We start from the raw sequence: 22,283 nt of genomic DNA on the forward strand, positions 1-22,283 counted from the left end.
TAAAAAAATTCTAGTTGAATGACATTGTGATGAAACCATAGATTAAAAACTCTTAAGCTGCATTTTAATGGACATGAAATCTTCTAAATTTATTATAAATTTATATGTGCAGTTTTAAAATTTATACCTAGGGACTTTAATATCACACAATTCATGTTCAGATGTCATTGAACCTGTAATTGTTTCTACATTTCATATTATGCCATACTTTGAGATTGTGCTATAAATCTTTTGTGACTATGAGTTATTTCGGTATGTTGCTAACATTGATTTATGTTACTTTGTGTTACTTTAATTTGAATGCACTGTTTCCAAACCAGGCACGTAAGATAGCAAGTACTTAGAATTGACTGTTTCCAAAATTCAAGGTTTTTCATACTGAGTTATAAAAACTTTGAGGAGATCTGTATTTTCCAATAGGAAAGGTCAAGGATTTTTCCCATTTATTGAGTTATCTGTGTTGCATATTACTTACACATCAGACATTTTTACAGCAGTTATGTTCATTTGATGTAATTTGAAAATGATGAGATACCTTACAAATGTAAAATTGTTCTTGTTAAAGGTTTCTAGTTAATAGTTATATATACATATAACTATATATATATATATATATATATATATCTGTAAATCAGCAATTAAAATACAATCCTGACTTAGACATTGCTTCTGAAGTCACATCCAGGATCTTGAAATGTCTTGGGATTGCTATCTTAGTTATTGTTATATAGTAAACATACAGACATATTTTTTCTGGTCAAATATTAACCAATGATAAAATAACTCTGCTATGTTAAACTGTTCCCTGTTTTCCTTTTAAAATTATTTCCAATCACTAATCCAGTTTTAGAAGTAAAGAACCATAAAAAGTAAATTACATAAGCATAATAAATTATAATAATATAGTAAATTTAGAGATGAATAACTCTTGCAAAGAAAATAGGAAGCTGTCTTTAATTATGTTTATTTTTTTGTTCAGAAATAACTAATGTTTTCTATTCCAATGTTCTTAATTGTTTTAGGCTGCAGTTCATGGAGCCCGTTTCAAAGGGCAGGATCTAAAACTGGCATGGAATAAACCAATAGCTAATATTTCAGCAGTGGAAACAGAAGAAATTGAACCTGATGAAGAGGAAGTATGTTTTTTTCCCACTTGTTTTTGCCCTTAATTGTTTATAGTTTTTATATAAAGTGTGATTTTTATGGCTGTGATTTTTAACATAAGCTTTTATTCCTGAGCCATATTCCAGGCAGGGGATATCAGATAAATACAGACAACTAAATTTTCTGGATTAATGAGAAGAACTGTGGATTGCTAATCCAAAGAAAATATAAGAAAACCATATAATATACTGAGTTTCATTTACTCTTAGAACATCATAATTATTCATTAGATTTTTATCCACAGGAAATCTTGTAACATTTTTAAGTTTTAGGATATCTATTCTACTCAATTGCCTTATTAACATTTCAGCTTTCTTTTATTTTAACTCATATCATTTTAGTTCATTAGAATGAATGCTATATGGTAGATATGGTGATAGGCACAAAAATGAATAAGACACGGTCCCGTTATCAAGGAGCTTATAATCTGGAAAGAGGGGTTGTGGCAGATACATAAGAAATTAATTATAAGAAAAGGCAGGCTGATACGCTGAATACAGATTTGGACAACATGCTGTGGAAACCTTGATTAAGGAGTAACTATTACTGTCAAGAAGAATCTTAAGGTATTGACAGTAGAGCTGGACCCTAACTGATAAAATAGCTTTCTATTAGACAATGGACTAGGAATTGTAGTTGAGAGAGAGATTTCAGGCAGAGTGATAAGCTTTAGGATAGATTTGGAGAAGTGCATTTTTCTTGGGAATCAGTAGTTAGTTTGATGACTGAGAGATGTGGGCATGCAGAACCGTGAAACAAGCGAGCCCTTGGAAACCAAACACTTAAAAGTAATTAACTATTTTGTTTAATCATGAAACAACTGTAGGAAAAAGTTTCTAAGTTTAAGGTAAGGAAGGTAATGTGTCCATATTTTACCTATGTTAGATTTCATAATGGCACTTCAGTTTGTTTGAAGAGCATTTCAAGGCTGTTATACATATCCATAGTCAAATGCAAGAATAAAATGTGTATTATGAAACTCATATACATGATTTGTCATTTTATATTTTAGATTATACCTTTGTCCTTCCATGAGTTTGAATTCAATGGGGAGAAAAGCAGGAGAGCTCCTGGTATTAGGTATTTTAAAAAGTTTGAAAAAGCAGTCTGAGAAACTTATAAAGGGAATGTGGGAAAGAAAGGAATGCTATACAAGGAAATGTTTGTTACATGTAGCAGAAAAGAAATAGAAATCTTGGTAGAATTTTATGCAAGTTATTGGTTCATTAGTGTTCAAGGTTAGTATAAGTCAGAAAACTTATGACTTTTTTTTTTTTACAAAAATGCTGAGCACTATTTTGAATATGTAGAAAGTAGAATAATTTGGTAAAGAGAGGCAGGAGAAATGGCATTTACAAAGGCTTATTATGGTATTTCTTTGGTGCCTATTTCATGCAAGCAGTTGATACTGTAGAAAACCATTAAATGAATAAAAGTTACTTTTCTTTATTTCTTGAATGTTCTAGCTATAGAAGTACCTTTTGTATTCAGCTTTGTTGAGAGAGTTCAATATTTAAAAGTGTCACCTTTTTCTTTTTTTTTTTTTTTTTTTTTTTTTTTTGGGTAAATTCCTAAACACATTTTAACCTAAAGTTTCAGGAAGAGTCTTTGGTGGATGACTCATTACTTCAAGATGATGATGAAGAAGAAGAGGACAATGAATCTCGTTCTTGGAGAAGATGATTTGACTGATCAATGATCTGCATATGCTAGAACTCTACCTGTGTTGCATTAGTATTATCTAATGTACTTTTACATATTTGTAAAAACAATTTTTGGTAAAATGTGATGAAGATGGATTTCACAAATAGACAAAAGAGAAGAAAACTACCTTCTGATCCTGTATTTTGAAAGATTGATATTTACGTTTTATTTCAGTAAACAATTGCTAAAGACATCACACTAGAAACATATGCAATGTTTTTATTACATACTTATGAACATTACAGAATTCTTTGGGTTCTTTGTAATTTAATGAATAGGTCTGAAAACTTATGACCAATACTTGTTATAACTTAGAGGATTTTGTTTTACTCCAAATAAGGAATGAATTTGCATTTAAAATCTTAATGAATGTTTTCAAAAATGAATAGATAACATAGTACTCTAACTAAAGTCTCCAAGTTATGTATTCATAATATTACATAGTAGTATGCCTAGGCTTTACTATGTATTAGCCTTTTGTTGGACTTGTGTATGTATTTTACCATATGGGTTTTAATGATAATGGTGTATGACTGCTTTACATATGAGCCCTTATGCATCTGGATGTTAAAAAATAAAGTGGAATGGTCTCTTAAAAAAAAAAAAAAGAAAAGAAAAAAAGGCAATGACAAAAAAAAAAAAGACCAAGACAATGTTCCTTGATTTCTAAAAAAAAAAAAGAAAAAGAAAAAGAAAAAGAAAAAAAGAGAAAAGAAAAAGAAAAAAAATTAAAATACATAGACCATTCCAGATGGTGATCTACCCTTCCCCCCAATTATCACAAAAGGAGCTATAATCACTAACTTATTCCTAATAATAATAATAGTTACCGGTACCTTTATAATAATGTACAATCCAATGTTTAAAATTTATACCACTTCAGTTTGGTTTGATCCTATAAATTTTCAACAGATGTCTTAAAATTTAAAAGCAGGCTGATTAGTTTGGAACCAGACTTCAAGTAGAGCTAACATTTGGTGAATAAGAAAACATCACATTACATTTTGGATGTATGAAAGAAAACTTGACCATTTGAAGATATATGAATAAAGAAATGTACTATAGATACTACTTTAGGAAAACACTGTTTGGTAAGTGTTTCAGTCTGATATTTTAAGTGTGTATTTCCTATACCTGTATAAAAATCTTTGAACTTTACAAAAATGTGATTTTTAAGTGGATTTCTCTGGCACGTGAACATGATCATTGAAAGTTAATATAGCAGTTTCTAGGAAATAAATGCATTCTTTGTAGCATGAGGGGGTGGGAGGTGACATGTTTATCTTTAAATTCATCATTTTTGCTGCAAGTATTTTTCCTTTCTTGATAATGATAATATAGAAATTACATTCAAAGTAACTTTCTTCTATATTGGGATCCTCACAATCAAAAACTGTTAATTCTGACACCATCATGGTCTTGTGTTAATGGAGTAACTTGTGGGTGTTCTTCTTTCCCCACACCCCACTTGGGGTTAAAGTTGTGTGTATGTTCTCGATAATACCATTTTATAGAAACGTTTGGCTACAATTGGTGCACATGTTTATACTTTAAAATCTCAAAATCAGATTTCAGTTTTCAAAATAGTGACTTTACACAAAAGCTTCTTTACTAAGCTCTTTGGTATATTTTTATGTAGTCTTTTGTATGTTGACTATGTGCTATTATGATTCATTAGGTAAGTTTGTTTTCTTTTCTTTTTAGTAGTCGTGAAAGATGCCAAATTGGCAGAGGCTCACGTTTCTTCTCTTTACACCAAACAGGTATTATAAAGAAAGTAAATCTTTCAAAGGCCAGTTAAATCTCCATACTGATTATTGGCTTTATAATTTGATATTTTAAAAATTATTGTAAAATCCCTTTATAAAGTAACTGAAATGATCTACTCTGTTTATTTCAGTCCATAAATAGCCATTCAATTACCTTATCGTAAAATTCTCTAGTAGCCTAGATTTAAAATGTATTAAGCCATGGTTTTTTTTTTTTTCCAGATATGTTTCAGTTTGGTCCCAAGTTATGGGGATTAAATACCACAAATGTTGATTAGATTTACAGTTATATTTTATAGCATTTGTATGATTTGAATTATAAATATTACTTAGTATTATTACTATATTTTTATTTATGAATATATTTGTATACTAATATTCTACATATACTTTCATGTTCTCATTTAAATCTTAAGACACATCTTTGAAGTAGTTAGTTCTCATTTTACAGATAAGGAAACTTATGCTAATACAGATGGAGTGACTTAACTCCTAGTAAATGGAAGGATTAGATTTAAATGTAGACATTCTGATTCCAGTGCCATTTTTTAAACTCCACATTGTTGCCTCTTCCTGGTTATGGATTGTGCATGAGATTGTGTTTATATAATTGTCATAGTTCTTGCCTCAAAGATATTGCTCAAAATTAGAAGTTCTTGGTCATTAGGTAATTCTTACTTTTACCTTCCCTTTTAATACAGCACTTTGTTCATATCTCTGTTATAGTACTTATGTTGTAATTAATTTATCTGGTTTATATGTCTGTCTTCCCCACTAGATTACAAGCTCCTCTAGGAAGGGGACCATGTCTTATTCATCTTTTTATCTCTAATGCTTATCATAAAGCCCTGATCATAATGGGCACTTAGATGTTTGTTGATTGAAGTAATGAATGAATGCATATTTAAATCTCCAGTAATGGAGTGACAATTACCTCCCTTGTTAATTCTTATCAATTTTCTAAAAATCTCTCTTGAAGGTCTGCTCAGTCATTAGAACCGTTTTGCTAAACAATTGATACAGTTAAGCTGCTCACAGTGGGGTGACAAGTACTGCTGGAGGTATACATATGTAATCCCAAGTGGCATTTCCACAATAATTAGACCATTAATATTTTGAAATATTAAATGTTAACAGTCATTTTCATGTGTAAAAAGCCTTTTGATTTCTGTATCTTATGATTGCAAAGGCTGAGAACCACAATCTAGTCCACCCAACTAGTTTTTACATTAAAAACAGCCTAATGTAGAGGACTGGGCCAGGGGGTAAGAGATTTTTGGTCCTGGCTATGCAACTAACTGTGGCCTCAGATAAGTCTCCTACCTCATCAAGGATTGTTTCCCTGCCTGTGAAGAAAAGGGTTGGACTAGATGATCTCTAAGGTCACTTTCACATGAGAAATTTACATGGTACTATATTAGCATTTGGCCTAAATTAATTTAAAATATCTAAATCAATACTTCCTACCTGTTGTTGCTGTTGTTTCTATCATCTTATCAGTGGAAACAACTTAGATGTATGTTCATTCATATACTGTCTCTTGGTACAGTTTCTATATGGTGTTCCAAAGTGCTTGCATTTGCCAGCACAAATTCCATTCAAACTATATAGACTAACTTCTGTTTTCACTAGCACTTCCCTTTCCCCATTAGAACTTTTAACTTTTCATTTTGTTTCTATCCTCAGTGTTTACAAATATAAATATGTGCCTGTAATCACAGTCAGTTCTCCCACCAAGATGGATTTAAATCTTTGCATCTCAGTTTACTTTGCTTGTTCCTTTTACAATGTGCTGCCTGAAACTATAAATGCATTTTTTAATCCAACAGCTCTTCTAACAAATTCTTTGCTTTAGTACAGAACTGGGCTGTGCAGGCTGATTTGGGAGTGGGCAAAGGATTGAGGACAATGTGAACAGCTCCTGTAGGAAAAAAAGAGGGAAAATATTACTGGTACAAAGATTGATTAGGATTACCTCAAGGGATGGTTGAGTTGTCATTTTACATATTTTACTCTTTTTGTCTCTAAGCAGCATTGTTTTAAATGTTATTGGGTAATTGTAACATTTTAATAATTATTTAACTGATTCCCACGCATTTATTGAAAATGTGTTACAGGAATGGGAGTTTTCCATAGCTTTTGTTGTATTGTATTATGATCAAATGTAATACCTAGTAGTTTACTATAAAGTCAAAACTTAAGCTGTTTTAGCTGATTAACTATAGAAAGCATGGCTGAACTTAATTGAAGGAAATATCTTGTAACTAGGTTTTGGGGGATTGTATTTCAAATTTTGGGACACTAACCATTGGTTATGAAGGTTCAGAAAGAAAGCAATTTCTTGTTCAGTATGTTGAAATATCAATGGCTTTTGTAGGGTATTATACAAATTTGATCAATCTTTATTTTCTTTTTCCTCTAACATGTAATATAGACTAATTATGGACAATTCATTTTAGTCCTAGAATTTATTTAAGTAAACTTTTTTCCCCCCTTAGAAAAGACTGTTAGCCTTTTAAAATACAATATTCTGCATGAAATTCTAGGTAACTAAATTAGTTCCCTTTTTGATCTTTTTCTTAGGCCTTTTCTGTTCTTTTAAAATCCTATAAATTAAAAATGAAAATTTACTGTAGAATTAAATACTAGTGTAAAGTATATGTGAGGCAGAAAGGACATTTCCTTTTCCCAGATTTCAGAAACTGCCTTGTTCTTGTTAACTTCTTGACCTGGCTAGTTGCTCTAAGGTATGTATATAGGCCTTTAGAGAAGAGTTTTTTCTCTCCTTTTCTCTCTCTCATTATATACTTATCAGATAAAACAGATATTCTTCCAAAATAGCTCCCTAAAAGACAGAAAGAAATATTAGTGAAAATAACTACTGTTCTCAGTAATTTCTAATGACAACATGCTTGCTTAGAAAAACATCTAATTTGATATAACTTTTATTACAGTTTATCAGTATCATGTATTCGTTACTTAATATAGTTGAAACCATTTTTAATTTTGCTTTTTTCTGTCTATTCTATGACTATTCCTTTCTAAATCCCTCCCTTCCTGTTTATTCCATCTGTCCATTCATTTTCCCATCATCAAGTTAGCCTTCCCCTTTTTACCAAACAATGTCTCATTTGATGTGTTCCTTTTTTTCTTGTTGCCCTTTGTGCTCTTGGTATGGAATTTCACATTATGTAGTGTAATTAAAGAATGAAATGATCATCATATGGCATTTAAAGGAAATTACACATACCTTGCAATTACTTTTAAATATTTGGGAAGCTTTGAGAAAATTATTTTTGCTTTTATTTACAATGTCTTAAAGTTTGTTCCTGATTTCTTAAAACTTCTTTGCCTATCCACACCTCTATGAAAATATGCTATTTATTAAGTTACTAGATTGTCTAGCTAAAAATTTTAGATCATAGCCATGTGATAACTGTATGATCTTTACAGCTCAATGACTTAAGGGAGCATGATATAGAGAAGTGTTGTTAAAAATCATTTTAGCCCAAAAATGGTCCTCTGTGTAATTCGTCTACAACTTTGACTTTTTTTATTCCTTTTTCAAATAGATTTTTTTTTTGGACATTTAGAGAAATTGGAGATCAGTTTATGGTATTATTTAATTTTTAGATTTATTTACTGTTTTCAAAGGTTTTCTTTTAATAGTCTTCTCTTTTTCCAGCAGAGAGAAATCATCATTGCCTGAATTTAGCTTTGTGACCTACAAGAGCAAGAGCTGTTCCTGTCTGGAGACGACTGTTAAAATAATACCACTCTATCATTTTATGTGTGTCCTTTATTAATTAATTTGAATAGATGTTCACATGTACATTATTATCATTTTATCTTTATGGTTAGTCTGAGAGTACATCTGAGTCTAGAAATGTATCCAAATGTGTGCTCTGACCTTATTTTTCAGTATTTTCTTTCTAACCATTTCTTTTTTTAAATACATTTTATGAAGGAACAAGCCTCTTGGTTTCCTAATATGAGATACATTCAGTTTCAGCCAAATTGGGAATTGTGTCTGGGAAATCTATAAAGCCATGATACTGTGTTCATTAGTGTGAACAATTTAGAATGAAGAACTTAATTAAAAACTTTAAATATGAGTTTGGTTTAAATTTTTCTGGGCTTTAATATATATTTCTGGGATTAATAGTCAGTTAAAATAATTTTGAACAGATGATGAAATACTTTTTTAACCCTGTAATAGCTTGCCTGTTTCTTCTGAATGTGTTTACTGGTGTTGCCAAGACCACTCACCAACTGATTTTCTTTTTTATTCTTGGTTCTTCAAAAAGCGAATAATTTTCTTTCCTTGCAAATAATAGATGATGATCTGTGGAATATAAATATTAAAATATCTATTAAATATCTAATTTTACAGGGTTTTTTTTTCCATGTTTTCTTCACTTGCAATAAGACATCAAAGACAATCTTAAGAGTATAGTTTTCTTCTGCTTAAAAAGTTATGTGTAAATTGTTTATAAGCAATATGGCTTAGACTTATGACAAATATGATTAAATCTTATCCTGAATTCACCCACATACATAGTGGGCATCATCAAAAAAATTTTTGACAATGTTTCTGAGTGTTCTTTCATAGATTATCAAGAGACATTTTAGAAATTGGTAGTTACTTTTGGTAGTAAATCTATTAGAAAAAAGTCCAAATTACACAGATTATGTTTACCCCTTTTTTACTTATATCCAGCCATATTCATTTTATCCCTCTTTTTGTGCAAAGCTAACTGTTCTGCAAACACTTTTTTTTCCTTGCATATGTGTTGCAGTTGTCTTCATAAAGAAGAAAATGTAATGAACACATCAGTCATAATGTAAATTTTCTGTTTTGATCTACATTGGTTAAACATGGCATGACTAAAGGAAAAGTATGTATATTTGAAGGTCTTCTAAATAATTATGTCCTAATAGTCTGCAAGGCATTTTCTTAAGTAGACTTTTGTTTTGGTTCACATTTGCAATTAGTAAATAGCTGCAAGTAAGTTCATGAATATTTTCCTAGATTAGTTTGGAACTTTTTATTCTCAAGGAAGGATTGTCTGCCCCTGTACAGTGTAGTTTCCCTGCTAGGTTGGAACCCAGAGAACATTTTCTGAAGAGATAATACTTCTTGTTAACAGTTTTGATTGGTTTCTGAATGTGGATTGCCTTCAAATTTATTTTGGCATCTTCCTTTTTTCCCCTTTGCTTTTAAATTAAAAGCAAAATAAAGCCAAAAAAAAAAAAAAAGTGAGAATTGGAAGTCAGTATGATTTCATTCTCTTTAAGATCATTGTGCTTTTTGAAAATTGTCAAAATCCAGTCGATCAGTTACATATTTAAATTCCCATACGTTGATAAATTTAAGATAAGGTTCTCATTATTTCATTTTCCTGAATAAGATTCTTATGGAGCTGTGTGTAGATAATGTATAGAATCACTTTTGTGTAAATGAATGAAGTGATTTAACTCTGCATGATTGCATTATGGAAGCCTTTTATATATCTTTATATTTTTGGGTATACTTGGATTTTACACTATTAGCTGCTCTAGTCATGCTATATTTGTTTTTTTTTTAAATAGAGTTTATAAATATTTATGCTCAAAATACAGATCAACTGAATATTTTTGGTCTTGTTTACAAGATAAATAATACTTTAAAGTGATACTAGCCCCTCAAGTGTCTTAGGAAAATGTTATTGGTGCTACAAAACATTTCACTATTAATTTTGAACCTGTTGTCTAGACTTTGCTAGGCTTTCATTTATGATTGCTTGTGATTTATCCTAATCTAGCAGAATAATTATAAAAGTGGTCTGTGCTGAGTCACTTAAGGAGCCCAACCCTTTAAAAACACCTCATAATTTAAGGAAGTGATGCAGAATGTACACTTACTTGTGCCCAGTTTCCATCTCCTCAGTAGTTTATTTTGATAAGTTGTTCATTTGGCTCACAGCAGGGCTTTTTCTCATTTCAAATGGAAAACTTTTCTAATCCTAAAATGTGACATGATCTTGCTCTGCTTTAAATTTCCATCAGTCTGATTAGTAGGAAGAACAGTAATTCCTAAATATTTATAGAACATTTGATGAGTTGTAAAGACATGTATTATTACATTGTAAAGGTTTTGCTTTGATGTATAGATTTTTGTTTTGTCCCCAAGATTTCATTCCAGCACTCAACTGAATGTTCATAAGATACAGTTAGTTATCAACAAAGCATTCATAGATGTTTACTTTTGATTCTTCAGAATCCTGAACTTGTTTGAGGTGTGATAATTACTTCAGCTTACTGTCTGTCACCAGGTTTCCTTTTAATAAGTGGTTTATTTTAACACAATTTCTGTGGACTGTTGAATCTGAAAACACCAAAGGAGTCTTTTCTTGTCTGGAGACTGGATTGTTCCAGTTTTTAATACCTGTGCCCATAAGTATCCCATTTCATGAATGTGTGTTGGCATGGGGGAAAAAAAATTCCCTGCTCTTTGAGTGGAGCGAAAGTAATTGGTTAAGCTGTAGCAGCTTTTTTGTTTATTTTTAAGAAGTGATAATAAAACTTGAACTGAAAAAGATAAAACTTGAACTAGAAAATTACTCTTGTATGCTTAGAATGTTTATAGTATTACATGTTTATGTGAGATTGTCAACATTTTTATTTATAGTTGAATTTGTTTTGTTTGTTAAATATTCATGTTTATTATTTTTATATTTTGCAAATTTTTAAAATAAAATAGTCTTACTAAAAACAGTTGTTAACGTTTTAAAATTGCCCTACCTCTTACATCAGTTATATTAACATAGACTAGAAAGAAAAATTTGTATCTGTCAGGTATTCACAGTTGAGAGCCTTGAAAATGTTTACAAAAAGAAATGGCTCCACATTTTCTCTTCCTGTCTCTACCCTCCATTCTCACTGTTTTTGTCAGTTTTGGTTCCAATGTGTCCCTGACTCCTTTTCTCACACATACACAAAATCTTCATTACCCTTTCTAATTCCTAACTTAACTGCTGGAAACTTGGTCTTTATTCCACTTGGTAGTCAAGGAGTACTCTTTATTGTATGTATAAAAATACCGTTGGTTCAAGATGTGAAGTTAGACATAAAGTACTCATGATGTCAGTCTTCAAAGCCATTGAAAGCCTTCAGAGAACTTTGCTTCATAATATTCACCATTTTTATCTGAACTTTTTTTTCTTCCTCCTGATTTCATTTGGCCTGCTTAGTTAGCATTCAGCGTGTTCATATTGTATTTAACTTCACTGAATGACAAATATTGCATATTTGTTCTTTTGTTTTTCACTGTAGATATACCTTTTATCTGTAATATGGGTGAATTAAGTTTGTTAACTTCTGATTGTGATACCAATTCTGTGAAAAAATACATTCACATCATAGAAGCACACACGCCTCAAAATCTAACAAAATATTTGGATGTGAAATAGTCAACAACTTTGATTATTAATGAATAACAATGCACTTGGTAAAATTATTTTAAAGCACACATATTTGTATATATAGCCATCCCCTGAGGACTGAGCAAATATAAGTTATTTATTTAATCCAAGAAGAATTTCTCCACAAAGTATGAATAAACTTGTCCTTTTAAAATCCTTTCTAAAAAAAAATCACATGAAATTTGTATATGTCATTGTAGAGAAGCTAGAAATTTAAAGCAAAGGCATAGTATTATAGTCTGTTACAATAAATGATCACTGGGTATTTTAAAAACTGGGATATAATTTATAATGTAGCCATTTTTCACTTATGATAAGTTTATACCATTTTTAAGAGTTCCTTCATTTGAAAATGAATCCCTAAGTAATCAGTTCTCATTTGGGACACTTAGTGCCTTTTTGTTTGTTACTTTAATATAAATGACGCTATTGTGCCGTTAAAAATCTGTCTACCTTTGATTATTTCTCCATGATATGTAATCCTCAGAACTATGTGGTCAAAGTATACTAGCTTCTAAAACTAGGATGCATCTTGAATTTGATCTTTTACAGAGCAAAGTATGTATAAACACATCAATACATTCATAATTTAGCTTTGAAAAATAGCAGAACTTCAGTTTTCTTTGGAGCTGTCAAACTTACTGAATTTATTCCATATTTATATTATAATAGGAATTATGGCTGAGAGAGCAGTTAAGCATTAATGCAGTCACGGCTGCACTGTTATTTTCCATACTATAGGATTGTCAGGATTCTGTATACCTTAGTAGAGTTTGTTTTTTCTTGGAACTGCAGATTTTTAATAATTTTGTTACAGTATCTAGTAAATTTTCATAAAGATATGGCAAGTAATCTTTATGTTTAAATAAGATTAAATGGCAGAATCAGTATAGTAAATTCTGTTTCTAGTACTATATTCACTACAGGAATATATAAAAAAGCCAATAATATAACAATCCAAAAAACCACATTTTTCATCCCTAAATTTTTTTTCCAAAAATTGTAATGTGTGTTTTCCCTATGATGTTGAGATTGATACGCACACAGAATGAAATAGACTGAAAGAAAATTAATGCAAATACAGTGATTCCCTCTTTTTTTTTCCCTCATAAACATGAAAGACCATTTTTGGAACTATAATCCATTTTACTGAAAAGCAAAATTCTTTGCAAACTATAAATATTTTCATCAGCTATCTACAATGGTAGATAATATTTGAAAATGGGAACATTTTGGGTGTAATTACAGTATAACATTCCAATATTAGAAGATTTGTAATGTTACAGTAGAATTTTCTTAAATTCTCAGCTTTTGGTTCATTTAATAATATAAAAAGTGTGTATTGTAATATGCAGTAATACATTTTGCATTCAGTGCTATGAGAATTAAGATTCTGATGGTATACCATATGCTATGTGCTTTTTTTGTGTGTTTTGAGTTTAGGACATGGGGTTAATGAGAAGACCAACAAACTTAAAATTTCATAGACAAAGTTAATCACATAAAAGGAAGCCATTAAAGTTTGAAATTCATGAAACATTTTTAGTGTTAAAATGTCTTTATCCTAAAGATCTGATTTAAATCAGGTTTTTCAGGTTATCTGTAAATGTAGGTGAATATCCACCATGTCAAGGGACTCACTAAACCTGAATTTTTACAAAAGAGGGCGGTGTTTAGGTTGGCCATGAAGATCCCTACATCTCTTATCAGAGTACCTAGATTTGATACTTGGTCCTACTGCAGCTGCCTGCACCCTAGGAGGCAGTGGTGATAGCTCAAGCATTTAGAATCTTGCCACTCGCATGGGAGACCTGCATTGAATTCCTGGCTCTTGTATTTAGTGTGGCTGAGCCCTGTTAGGGGTATTTGGGGATGAACCAGCAAGTGGCAATCTCCACTTCTGTCTTTCAAATTTTAAAAATTGAAAAGAAACATTAACAAACAATGCAAAGGAGGGTATCTGGCACTTAACAAAGATTATATCATAATTTAATTAAAACCCAAAAAGGCAATCAGACAAAAATATTCTTTGATTTCTGGTCTGATAGTAATTTGACTTTTTTTTTTTTAGATTTATTTATTTATTTGAAAGAGTTACACAGAGGAGAGTCAGAGGAAGAGAGGTCTTCCATCTGATGGTTCACTCCCCTATTGGTGCACGCGTCAGAGCTGCACCGATCCAAAGCCAAGAGTTTCTCCTGGGTCTCCCACATGGGTGTAGGGGCCCAAGGACTTGGGCCATCTGCTGCTTTCCCAGGGCATAGCAGAGAGCTGGATGGGAAGTGGAGCAGCTGGGTCTCGAACTGGCGCCCATGTGAGATGCCAGCGCTTCAGGCCGGGGGATTAACCCACTGTGCGACAATGGTGGCCCCAACATGTCATAATACTAGAAGGAAATTACATACTGTAAAAATGTTCAGAATCCTAATAACCTTTTTTTGGGTACCTAAAAGAGCAGAGCTTCTGTTATTTAAAAAGTTTTTTTAAAGGTTTATTTCAAAGAGTTAGGAAGAGACAGAGATATCAATCTTTGATCCACCAGCTCCCCAATTGGCCTCTATGGCCAGGACTGGGTCAGGGCAGAGTCAGGAGCTTCTTCCAGGTCATCCACATTGGTGGTTGGCAGGGGTCCACACACTAAGGCCATTTGCTGCTGCTTTTCCTGCGTACCCTTTCATTTTCTTTGCCACAAGAGCACTTCACAATTTATATTACCACATGAGGTATAAGCCATACTCTTCAAAGCCATGGTCAAGGCTCAGTGACTCAAGATTGTTACTGTGCTGTTCTTTATAACTTAAATTGACTACTCTTGCCCAGCTGGACCTGGAAATTCTCCATATGTGTTCACTTAGAGCCTTCATGTGTATAGTTCCAGCTATGGTCTACCACAGCATCTCTCCAAATTTAGTGGCGCTTCAATGGAGAGGTGGTGGTTGTGTGTGGGGGTGTGATGTCCTTACCTGAGATTGAACAAGAGCAGCTAGCTCGTCTTGTGTTAATTCCCTGACAGATTTCCTGAAGGAACCCATGTGTTTGTTTTTTTTTTTTTTTTTTTTTGGACAGGCAGAGTGGACAGTGAGAGAGAGAGACAGAAAGGTCTTTGCCGTTTGTTCACCCTCCAATGGCCGCTGCAGCCTGCGCACCACGTTGATCCAAAGGCAGGAGCCAGGTGCTTCCTCCTGGTCTCCAAAGTGGGTGCAGGGCCCAAGCACTTGGGCCATCCTCCACTGCACTCCTGGGCCACAGCAGAGAGCTGGACTGGAAGAGGGGCAACTGGGACAGAATCCGGTGCCCCGACCGGGACTAGAACCCGGTGTGCCAGCGCCGCAGGCAGAGGATTAGCCTATTGAGCTGCGGCACCAGCCTGAACCCATGGTTTTTACAATACTGAAAACCAGGTATTCTGTGCCACATTTTGTACCCCAATTTTGTTACATTGGAATCTTGTCTACATACCTCTTTGTCAGAATGTCATTTCTCCTTTTTCTAAAAGTTTAAAGGATGCTTTCTTAAAACCACTAAGCAGATTGAACTTGCAGTTTAAAAGTCCCTCACTCCCCAAAAGAAATCTTTTATTTTTTTAAAGCTTTATTTTATTTATTTGAAAGAGTTACAGAGAAAGGTAGAGACAGAGAGAGAGGTCTTCCATCTGCTGGTTCACTCCCCAGATGGCCGTAAATGGCCGGAGCTGCGCCGATCTGAAGCCAGGATCTAGGAACTTCTTCAGGTCTCCAACACGGGTGCACCCCCAAGATGGCTGCAACGACCCGGAGCTGCGCCAATCTGAAGCCAGAAGCCAGGAGCTTCCTCCGGGCCTCCCACGTGGGTGAAGGGGCCCAAGGACTTGGGCCATCTTCTACTGCTCTCCTAGGCCATAGCAGAGAGCTGTATTGGGAGAGGAGCAGCCAGGACTAGAACCAGCGCCCATATGGGATGCTGGCACTTCAGGCCAGAGTGTTAACCCGCTGCACCACAGCGCTGGCCCCGAAAGAAATCTTAAGTCTAGATTGTTTCATTAGAGAATTCTACCTAGTATTTAAAGAATTAATACCAATTCCACCCAATATTTTCCAGAAAATAGAATACTTAACAGTTCATCTTAGGAAGCTAGTATTATCCTGATATCAAAACAAAGTACAAGAAAAACCAAAAATCTGACCAATACCTTTCATGAATATAGATATGAACATCTTCAGCAAAAATACTAGCATGTCAAATTCAAAAATATACAGAAAGACCAAGTGGCGTTTACTTCAGACGTGTGAAGATGATGTAGAACTTAAAAATCAGTCTGTCAGCAGGCTAAAAAAATAAATGTGGTGGTCATTGATCATGCAATCAAAGGAAAAACCCCTTCACAAAAGTTAAAATTCATGATTTAAAAAAAACCTCAAATACAAAAATAGAGGGTAACTGCCTCAATTTGATAAAGGTTACCTACAATAAAACTGCAGATAATGTTCCACTTAATGGTGAGCTCTAAGTTTCCCCATCAAGATGGGGGAAAGAAAGAAGGGTGTCTGCTCACATCATTGTTCATTCAACATAGTGCTGGAAATTTTAGCTAATGAAATAAATCAAGAAGAATCCATACAGGTTGGAAAGAAAGAAAACTGGCCTTTTTGTCTACACCCAGTGTTTTGTAACATTTCAGGATAAAATTAAACTTGCAGGAGTCAATTGTATTTGTATGAGCGTTGCACACACAAATATAATGCCAATCATAATTTTTAAATGACATATTTAGGTGTAAATCTAACAAACTGCAGCTTTCATGCTGAAAACAAAATGCTGATGAAATCTGTACCTACAGAAATTGACAACCTGTGTTTATGAATCAAATACCTAACAATGTATGTGTTAATTGTCTCTAAATTGATGTACAGGTCTAACACTATACAGAGAAAATTCCAGAAGACTTTTTTTTAATTACAAGATTATCCTAAAACTTATGTGGAAAGGCAAAAGAATTAGAACAGCTAAAACGATTTTGAAGAAAAAGAATGGGAGAACTCAGTGCAGTCTGAAAACCTATTGTATAGATACAATAATCAAGACTATATGGTCTTGTTGGAGGGTTCTTGATAGGAGAATAAATACGTAGATCAATGGAACAGAACATGGAACCCCACAATGAACTTAGACAAATGTGCAACTGATTTTTGATAAAGTACAAAAAAATTGAACAGACGAAATTAAGCCTTTTCAACAAGTGGAGCATCATTGAATGGAAGACCTCTCTCTGTAACTGTCTTTCAAATAAAAAAAAATTCTTTAAAAAAAAAAGAAATTGAGCATCATAGATAAGAAACAAATACCAAGTCTCACACCTTACTGAACAGAGCCGTTACAAAGGATTATGGATTTAAATGTAGAATTTAAAACTGAAACGAAAATTTTTCTATTGAGAGGCAGAGAGAACTCTCAACTGCTGGTTTACTCTCCAAATGTCCATGGTGGCTGGGGCCGGCCAGGCTAATGCTAGGAGCCAGAACCTCAATTTGGGTCTCCCATGTGGGTAACAGGCACCCAACTACTTAAGCTATTACCTGATGCCCTCAGGGTGTTCATTAGCAGGTGGCTTGAATCAGGTGCTAAGCTGAGACTCAAGCCCAGGCACTCCAATATGGGAAGGCTGGCACTGTAACCAGCATCTTGACCACTAGGCCAAATACCCATCTTTTTTAAAAATTACTTTTATTTTTTTATAAAACTTTTAAGAAAAAACAGAAGAAAATCTTTGAATCTAGAACTAGGCAAGAATTTTTTAGACTTGACACCAAAAATCGTGATTAATGAAAGTATGTTAAATTGGATTTCATCAAAAGTAAAAATCTTTTCTCTAGAAAGGAACCTGGTAACAGGATGAAAAGACCAGTTACAGAGCAGAATAATGTATTTGCAAACCACATATCTAGTTTTCATATATTTCAAATCACTAGTATCCAGAATGTGTAACTCTCAAAACTCAACAATAAAAAGGAAACAATCCAAGTAAACATGGGAAAAAGATAAACACTTCAGCAGAGGTGATGTACAGATGGCAAATAAGATCCTGAAGAGATGTTCAACCTGGTTTTAGTGATATGGTAGCTTAAACCATGAGCTGTCACTATACAGTTACCAGAATTGCAAAAGAAAAAATTGTAACAACACGAGATGCTGAAGAACACAGAGAAGGCTCATCATTAGTATGCTGCCAATGGAAATACAAGATTATACAGCCACTCTGGAAAGCAGTTTGGCAGATTCCTAAGTAGCACATTTGCAATTACTGTTTCCACTCTTAGTTAACTTATTTTCATACAAATACCTGTATACATAATCCTTTTAGAAACTATTGATCGTAGTAAAATTGGAAATAAGCCATACATCGGAGCCATTGCTGTGGCGCAGTAGGTTAATCCTCCGCCTGCAGCACCGGCATCCCATATGGGCGCCGGTTCTAGTCCCAACTGCTCCTCTTCCAACCCAACTCTCTGCTGTGGCCTAGGATAGCAGTACAAGATGGCCCAAGTCCTTGGACCCCTGCAACTGCATGGGAGACCAGGAAGAGGCAGCTGGCTCCTGGCTTCAGATGGGCGCAGCTCCGGCCGTTGCGGCCATTTGGGGAGTGAACCAGCGGAAGGAAGACCTTTCTCTCTGTCTCTCCCTCTCATTGTCTGTAACTCTACCTCTCAAATAAAATCAAATCTTAAAAAAAAAAAAAAAGAAAAGAAATAAGCCCTACATCTTTTCAATAGATACATGGGTAAATTGGTGTACTCTTCAGGAAATAATTGTCAGGAGCAAAAACAAACAAGCTATTGATCCATGCCACAGGCTGGATGAAATCCCAGACTGAGTGAAAACAGAAGAGCATCACAAAAAGGGGATTGAGTGATCTCATTTATATAGCAGATTTGAAATGACAAAATTATAGAAGTGGTGAACAGATTAGTAGTTGTTGAAGTCTGTGGGGTGGTGGAGCTAGGAGAGAAATAGGAGTGACTGTAAAAGGGTGACTTGAGGGATTCTTACATTGGTGGAAATATTCTATATCTTGACTATATCACTATCAGTATTCTGATTGTGGTGTTGCATTGAAGTTGTGCAAGATAATACCATGGATGGGGGAGACTTGGCAAGGGTACCTGGGATCGCTCTCTGTTGTTTCTTAGACCTGCATGTAAATTTAAAATTATCAAAAAAGTTGAATTTGGAAAAAAAGCCAAAATGCAATCAAAGGCAGAGTAACATGTAACCAGTTACATCTCAGAGTTGTAGAGTCTGAAGAAATGTCTTGGAAGGATGTGTGCTCCCTATAAAAGATGAGGTGTTGAGAGCAAGAATTTGAGGTATACAAGGAATAAATTGAGTTTGCGTACCTGAGAATTTCTTAGACACTGCAGATCCTTATTTCTCCTGTTGGTTACACTACCGTCAGTTCCTGTAAATGAAGGGAATCCCTCACACATGTTGCTTCATTTATTCTTCTATCAGCACTGCTGCCTTTAAGAGCCATGAGACTGAGAAATGGCAGAGCTCACCTACCTGAAAATGTGTTTGACTATTAAAACAGCTGCTGCTAACCTTGCTCTCCCTGCCCTATCCATAGGTCATCAGGCTTCCAATCATCCTGAAGGGGAGAGACATAGAACAGCAGCATAATCATAAATCAAATGCTTTGAAGAAAAGAAACAGTTTTATGGGATTGTAAAGCAGATGGATCTGATTTGGGACGATGTTCAGAAAGGCTTCCTACAAAGAAGTTAAGTACAGATCTAAGAGCTGAGTACCAGTTTATTGGAAGAAATGCATTCTTGGCCGGCGCTGCGGCTCACTAGGCTAATCCTCCACCTTGCGGCGCCGGCACACCGGGTTCTAGTCCCGGTCGGGGCACCGATCCTGTCCCGGTTGCCCCTCTTCCAGGCCAGCTCTCTGCTGTGGCCAGGGAGTGCAGTGGAGAATGGCCCAAGTGCTTGGGCCCTGCACCCCATGGGAGACCAGGAGAAGCACCTGGCTCCTGCCATCGGATCAGCGCGGTGCGCTGGCCGCAGCGTGCCAACCGCGGCGGCCATTGGAGGGTGAACCAACGGCAAAAGGAAGACCTTTCTCTCTGTCTCTCTCTCACTGTCCACTCTGCCTGTCAAAAAAAAAAAAAAAAGAAGAAGAAGAAATGCATTCTTGATGGAATGAACAGTTTTCACAAAAATATACAAAGACCAAATATAGTGCCTTTGAAGAACTGAAAGAAGGTCATGTGGCTGCATGTGCAGACATAAAATTTGAGAAGTATTGGTGTGCAAATATCTTTTTTTTGACATAGTGGACAGTAAGAGAGAGAGAGAGACAGAGAGGAAGGTCTTCCCCTTGCCGTTGGTTCACCCTCCAATGGGCGTTGTGGTCGGCACACCGTGCTGATCCGAAGCTAGGAGCCAGGTGCTTCTCCTGGTCTCCCATACGGGTGCAGGGCCCAAGCATTTGGACCATCCTCCACTGCACTCCCGGGCCACAGCAGAGAGCTGGACTGGAAGAGGGGCAACTGGGACAGAATCCGGTGCCCCGACCAGGACTAGAACCCAGTGTGCCGGCGCCGCAGGCGGAGCCACACTGAGTCACGGCGCCGGCCTTGGTGTGCAAATCTTAAGATAATCTTGGTGTGCAAATCTTAAGATAATCTATGGGTAAGGATGAGATTGTTTAGGGGTCAAGTAAAACACAGTGAGGAACTCTGCATTACATCTTGGTGGTGTAGACTGATTCTGAAAAAAAAAAAAAAAAAAAAAAAAAGAATTAGAATGGGCTGATAAAGAGGTAAGAGGAAGCTCCAGAAAGGGAGTTCTGGAAGCCAAAATAAGAATAAGATGTTTTAGGAATGAGGGAATGATAAACAGTGTCAACATTGCAAGGTAAAATAAGATGAAATTTACAAAAATGTGCATTAGATTTTTCTGCATCTGGCACAGCAGGGTTTCAGGTTAAGCCAAAAGAGGAAGGTGGCCTGTAGATTAAGGAAGCAGATTTAGACATGAGATTTTAATGTGGGGAAGCCAGGGGACACTCTGTCCATTGCCAAGTGGGAAGCAGAAGCAGAGGCAAAAGCCCAGTAATACTGGTTACTCCAAGTATTTCTTATCAATGGTGACGTGATCGATAAATCTTACATAATGTGCAGTTTCATGGAAACAAGATTTCATGGTGAAGGAGTTTAAACAGTGCAACAGAAAACAGTGAGGAGTTTCAGTGTTTACAGGAAGGACTTGTTTGCTCGGAAGCTGGGAGTAGGAGAGCATTCACAATGTGGAGGGGTCTTGAGGGGGACTAATTATTAACGGGTGAACATCCCACTTGCTGTTTACGAGGGCCCACAGCATTTCCTTAGCTGCCTCAGCATCATGTCAAATGACCTTTGCCATTGACATAACTCAACCCATCACCTTTGCAGTCTGGCCAAGCATGTCTCCAGCAGAATTCAGGCCATGTGGTGGTCTCCAAAATCTAGGCCTTTGACAGAATTTAGGTCATGTGGTGGTCCCCAACAAGATTTTATTGATGACCCTGAAGTGGGGGTTTTTATTATTGCTTTTTACTTTATGCCTTTTTTCAGTTTTTGTTTTCATTTTATTTGTAAGAGAACAGAGACAGACGGACACACACACACACACACATGCACACACACATACACATACAATAATAGACAGAGAGAGGGAGAAAGAGAGTTCGATCTTCCATCTGCAGACTCACTCTCCAAATGCCTGCAACATCATGGGTTGGGTCAGACTGAAGCCGGGAGCCAGGAACTCAACCTGAGTTTGCAGCATGGATGGCAAGGATCCAAGAAGTTGCCTATTATCTGTTACCTTGCAGGGTGCATATTGGCAGGAGCATGGAATCAGGAGCAGAGCTGAGACTTAAACCTAAGCACTCTGATATGGGATGTGGGCATCCCAAGTGGTGCTTTTTATTTCTTAAATTTATTTATTTAAAAGGTAGAGTTACTCGGGGGGGGGGGGGGGCGGTGAGAGAGGTTGATTTCCATCTGTTGGTTCACTCCCTAAATGACTGCAATGGCCAGGGCTGGGTCAGGCTGAAGCCAGAAGCCAGGAGCTACATGTGGGTCTCCTATGTGGGTGCTGAAACCCAAAAACTTGGGCCATTTAACTGTACCCTTAATTGTCTTTTTACGATGAATTTGGGA

At 35.2% G+C, this 22,283-nt stretch overlaps 1 protein-coding gene across 17 annotated transcripts in view; it reads left to right on the forward strand.

The window, feature by feature from the left end:
* The window catches only part of RBM26 (RNA binding motif protein 26), an 84,141-nt gene extending 72,840 nt beyond the window's left edge, over positions 1–11,301 (forward strand). For 3 of the 17 annotated variants that reach the window (XM_062194041.1, XM_062194049.1, XM_062194048.1), the window contains 5 exons: positions 1,023–1,136; positions 2,177–2,244; positions 2,758–3,959; positions 4,573–4,631; positions 8,323–11,300. In XM_062194041.1, the coding sequence (XP_062050025.1) occupies positions 1,023–1,136; positions 2,177–2,244; positions 2,758–2,863 (288 nt within the window). In that variant the 3' untranslated portion in view covers positions 2,864–3,959; positions 4,573–4,631; positions 8,323–11,300. Of the gene's footprint in view, positions 1–1,022; positions 1,137–2,176; positions 2,735–2,757; positions 3,960–4,572; positions 4,632–8,322 lie in introns of those variants that run through there. The other 14 variants (XM_062194051.1, XM_062194052.1, XM_062194054.1 and 11 more) reach the window with 11 other exon arrangements.
* The last annotated feature ends 10,982 nt before the right edge of the window (positions 11,302–22,283 follow it).

Source organism: Lepus europaeus, chromosome 6 (genome assembly GCF_033115175.1).
Source record: "Lepus europaeus isolate LE1 chromosome 6, mLepTim1.pri, whole genome shotgun sequence".
Lineage (NCBI taxonomy): Eukaryota > Metazoa > Chordata > Mammalia > Lagomorpha > Leporidae > Lepus > Lepus europaeus.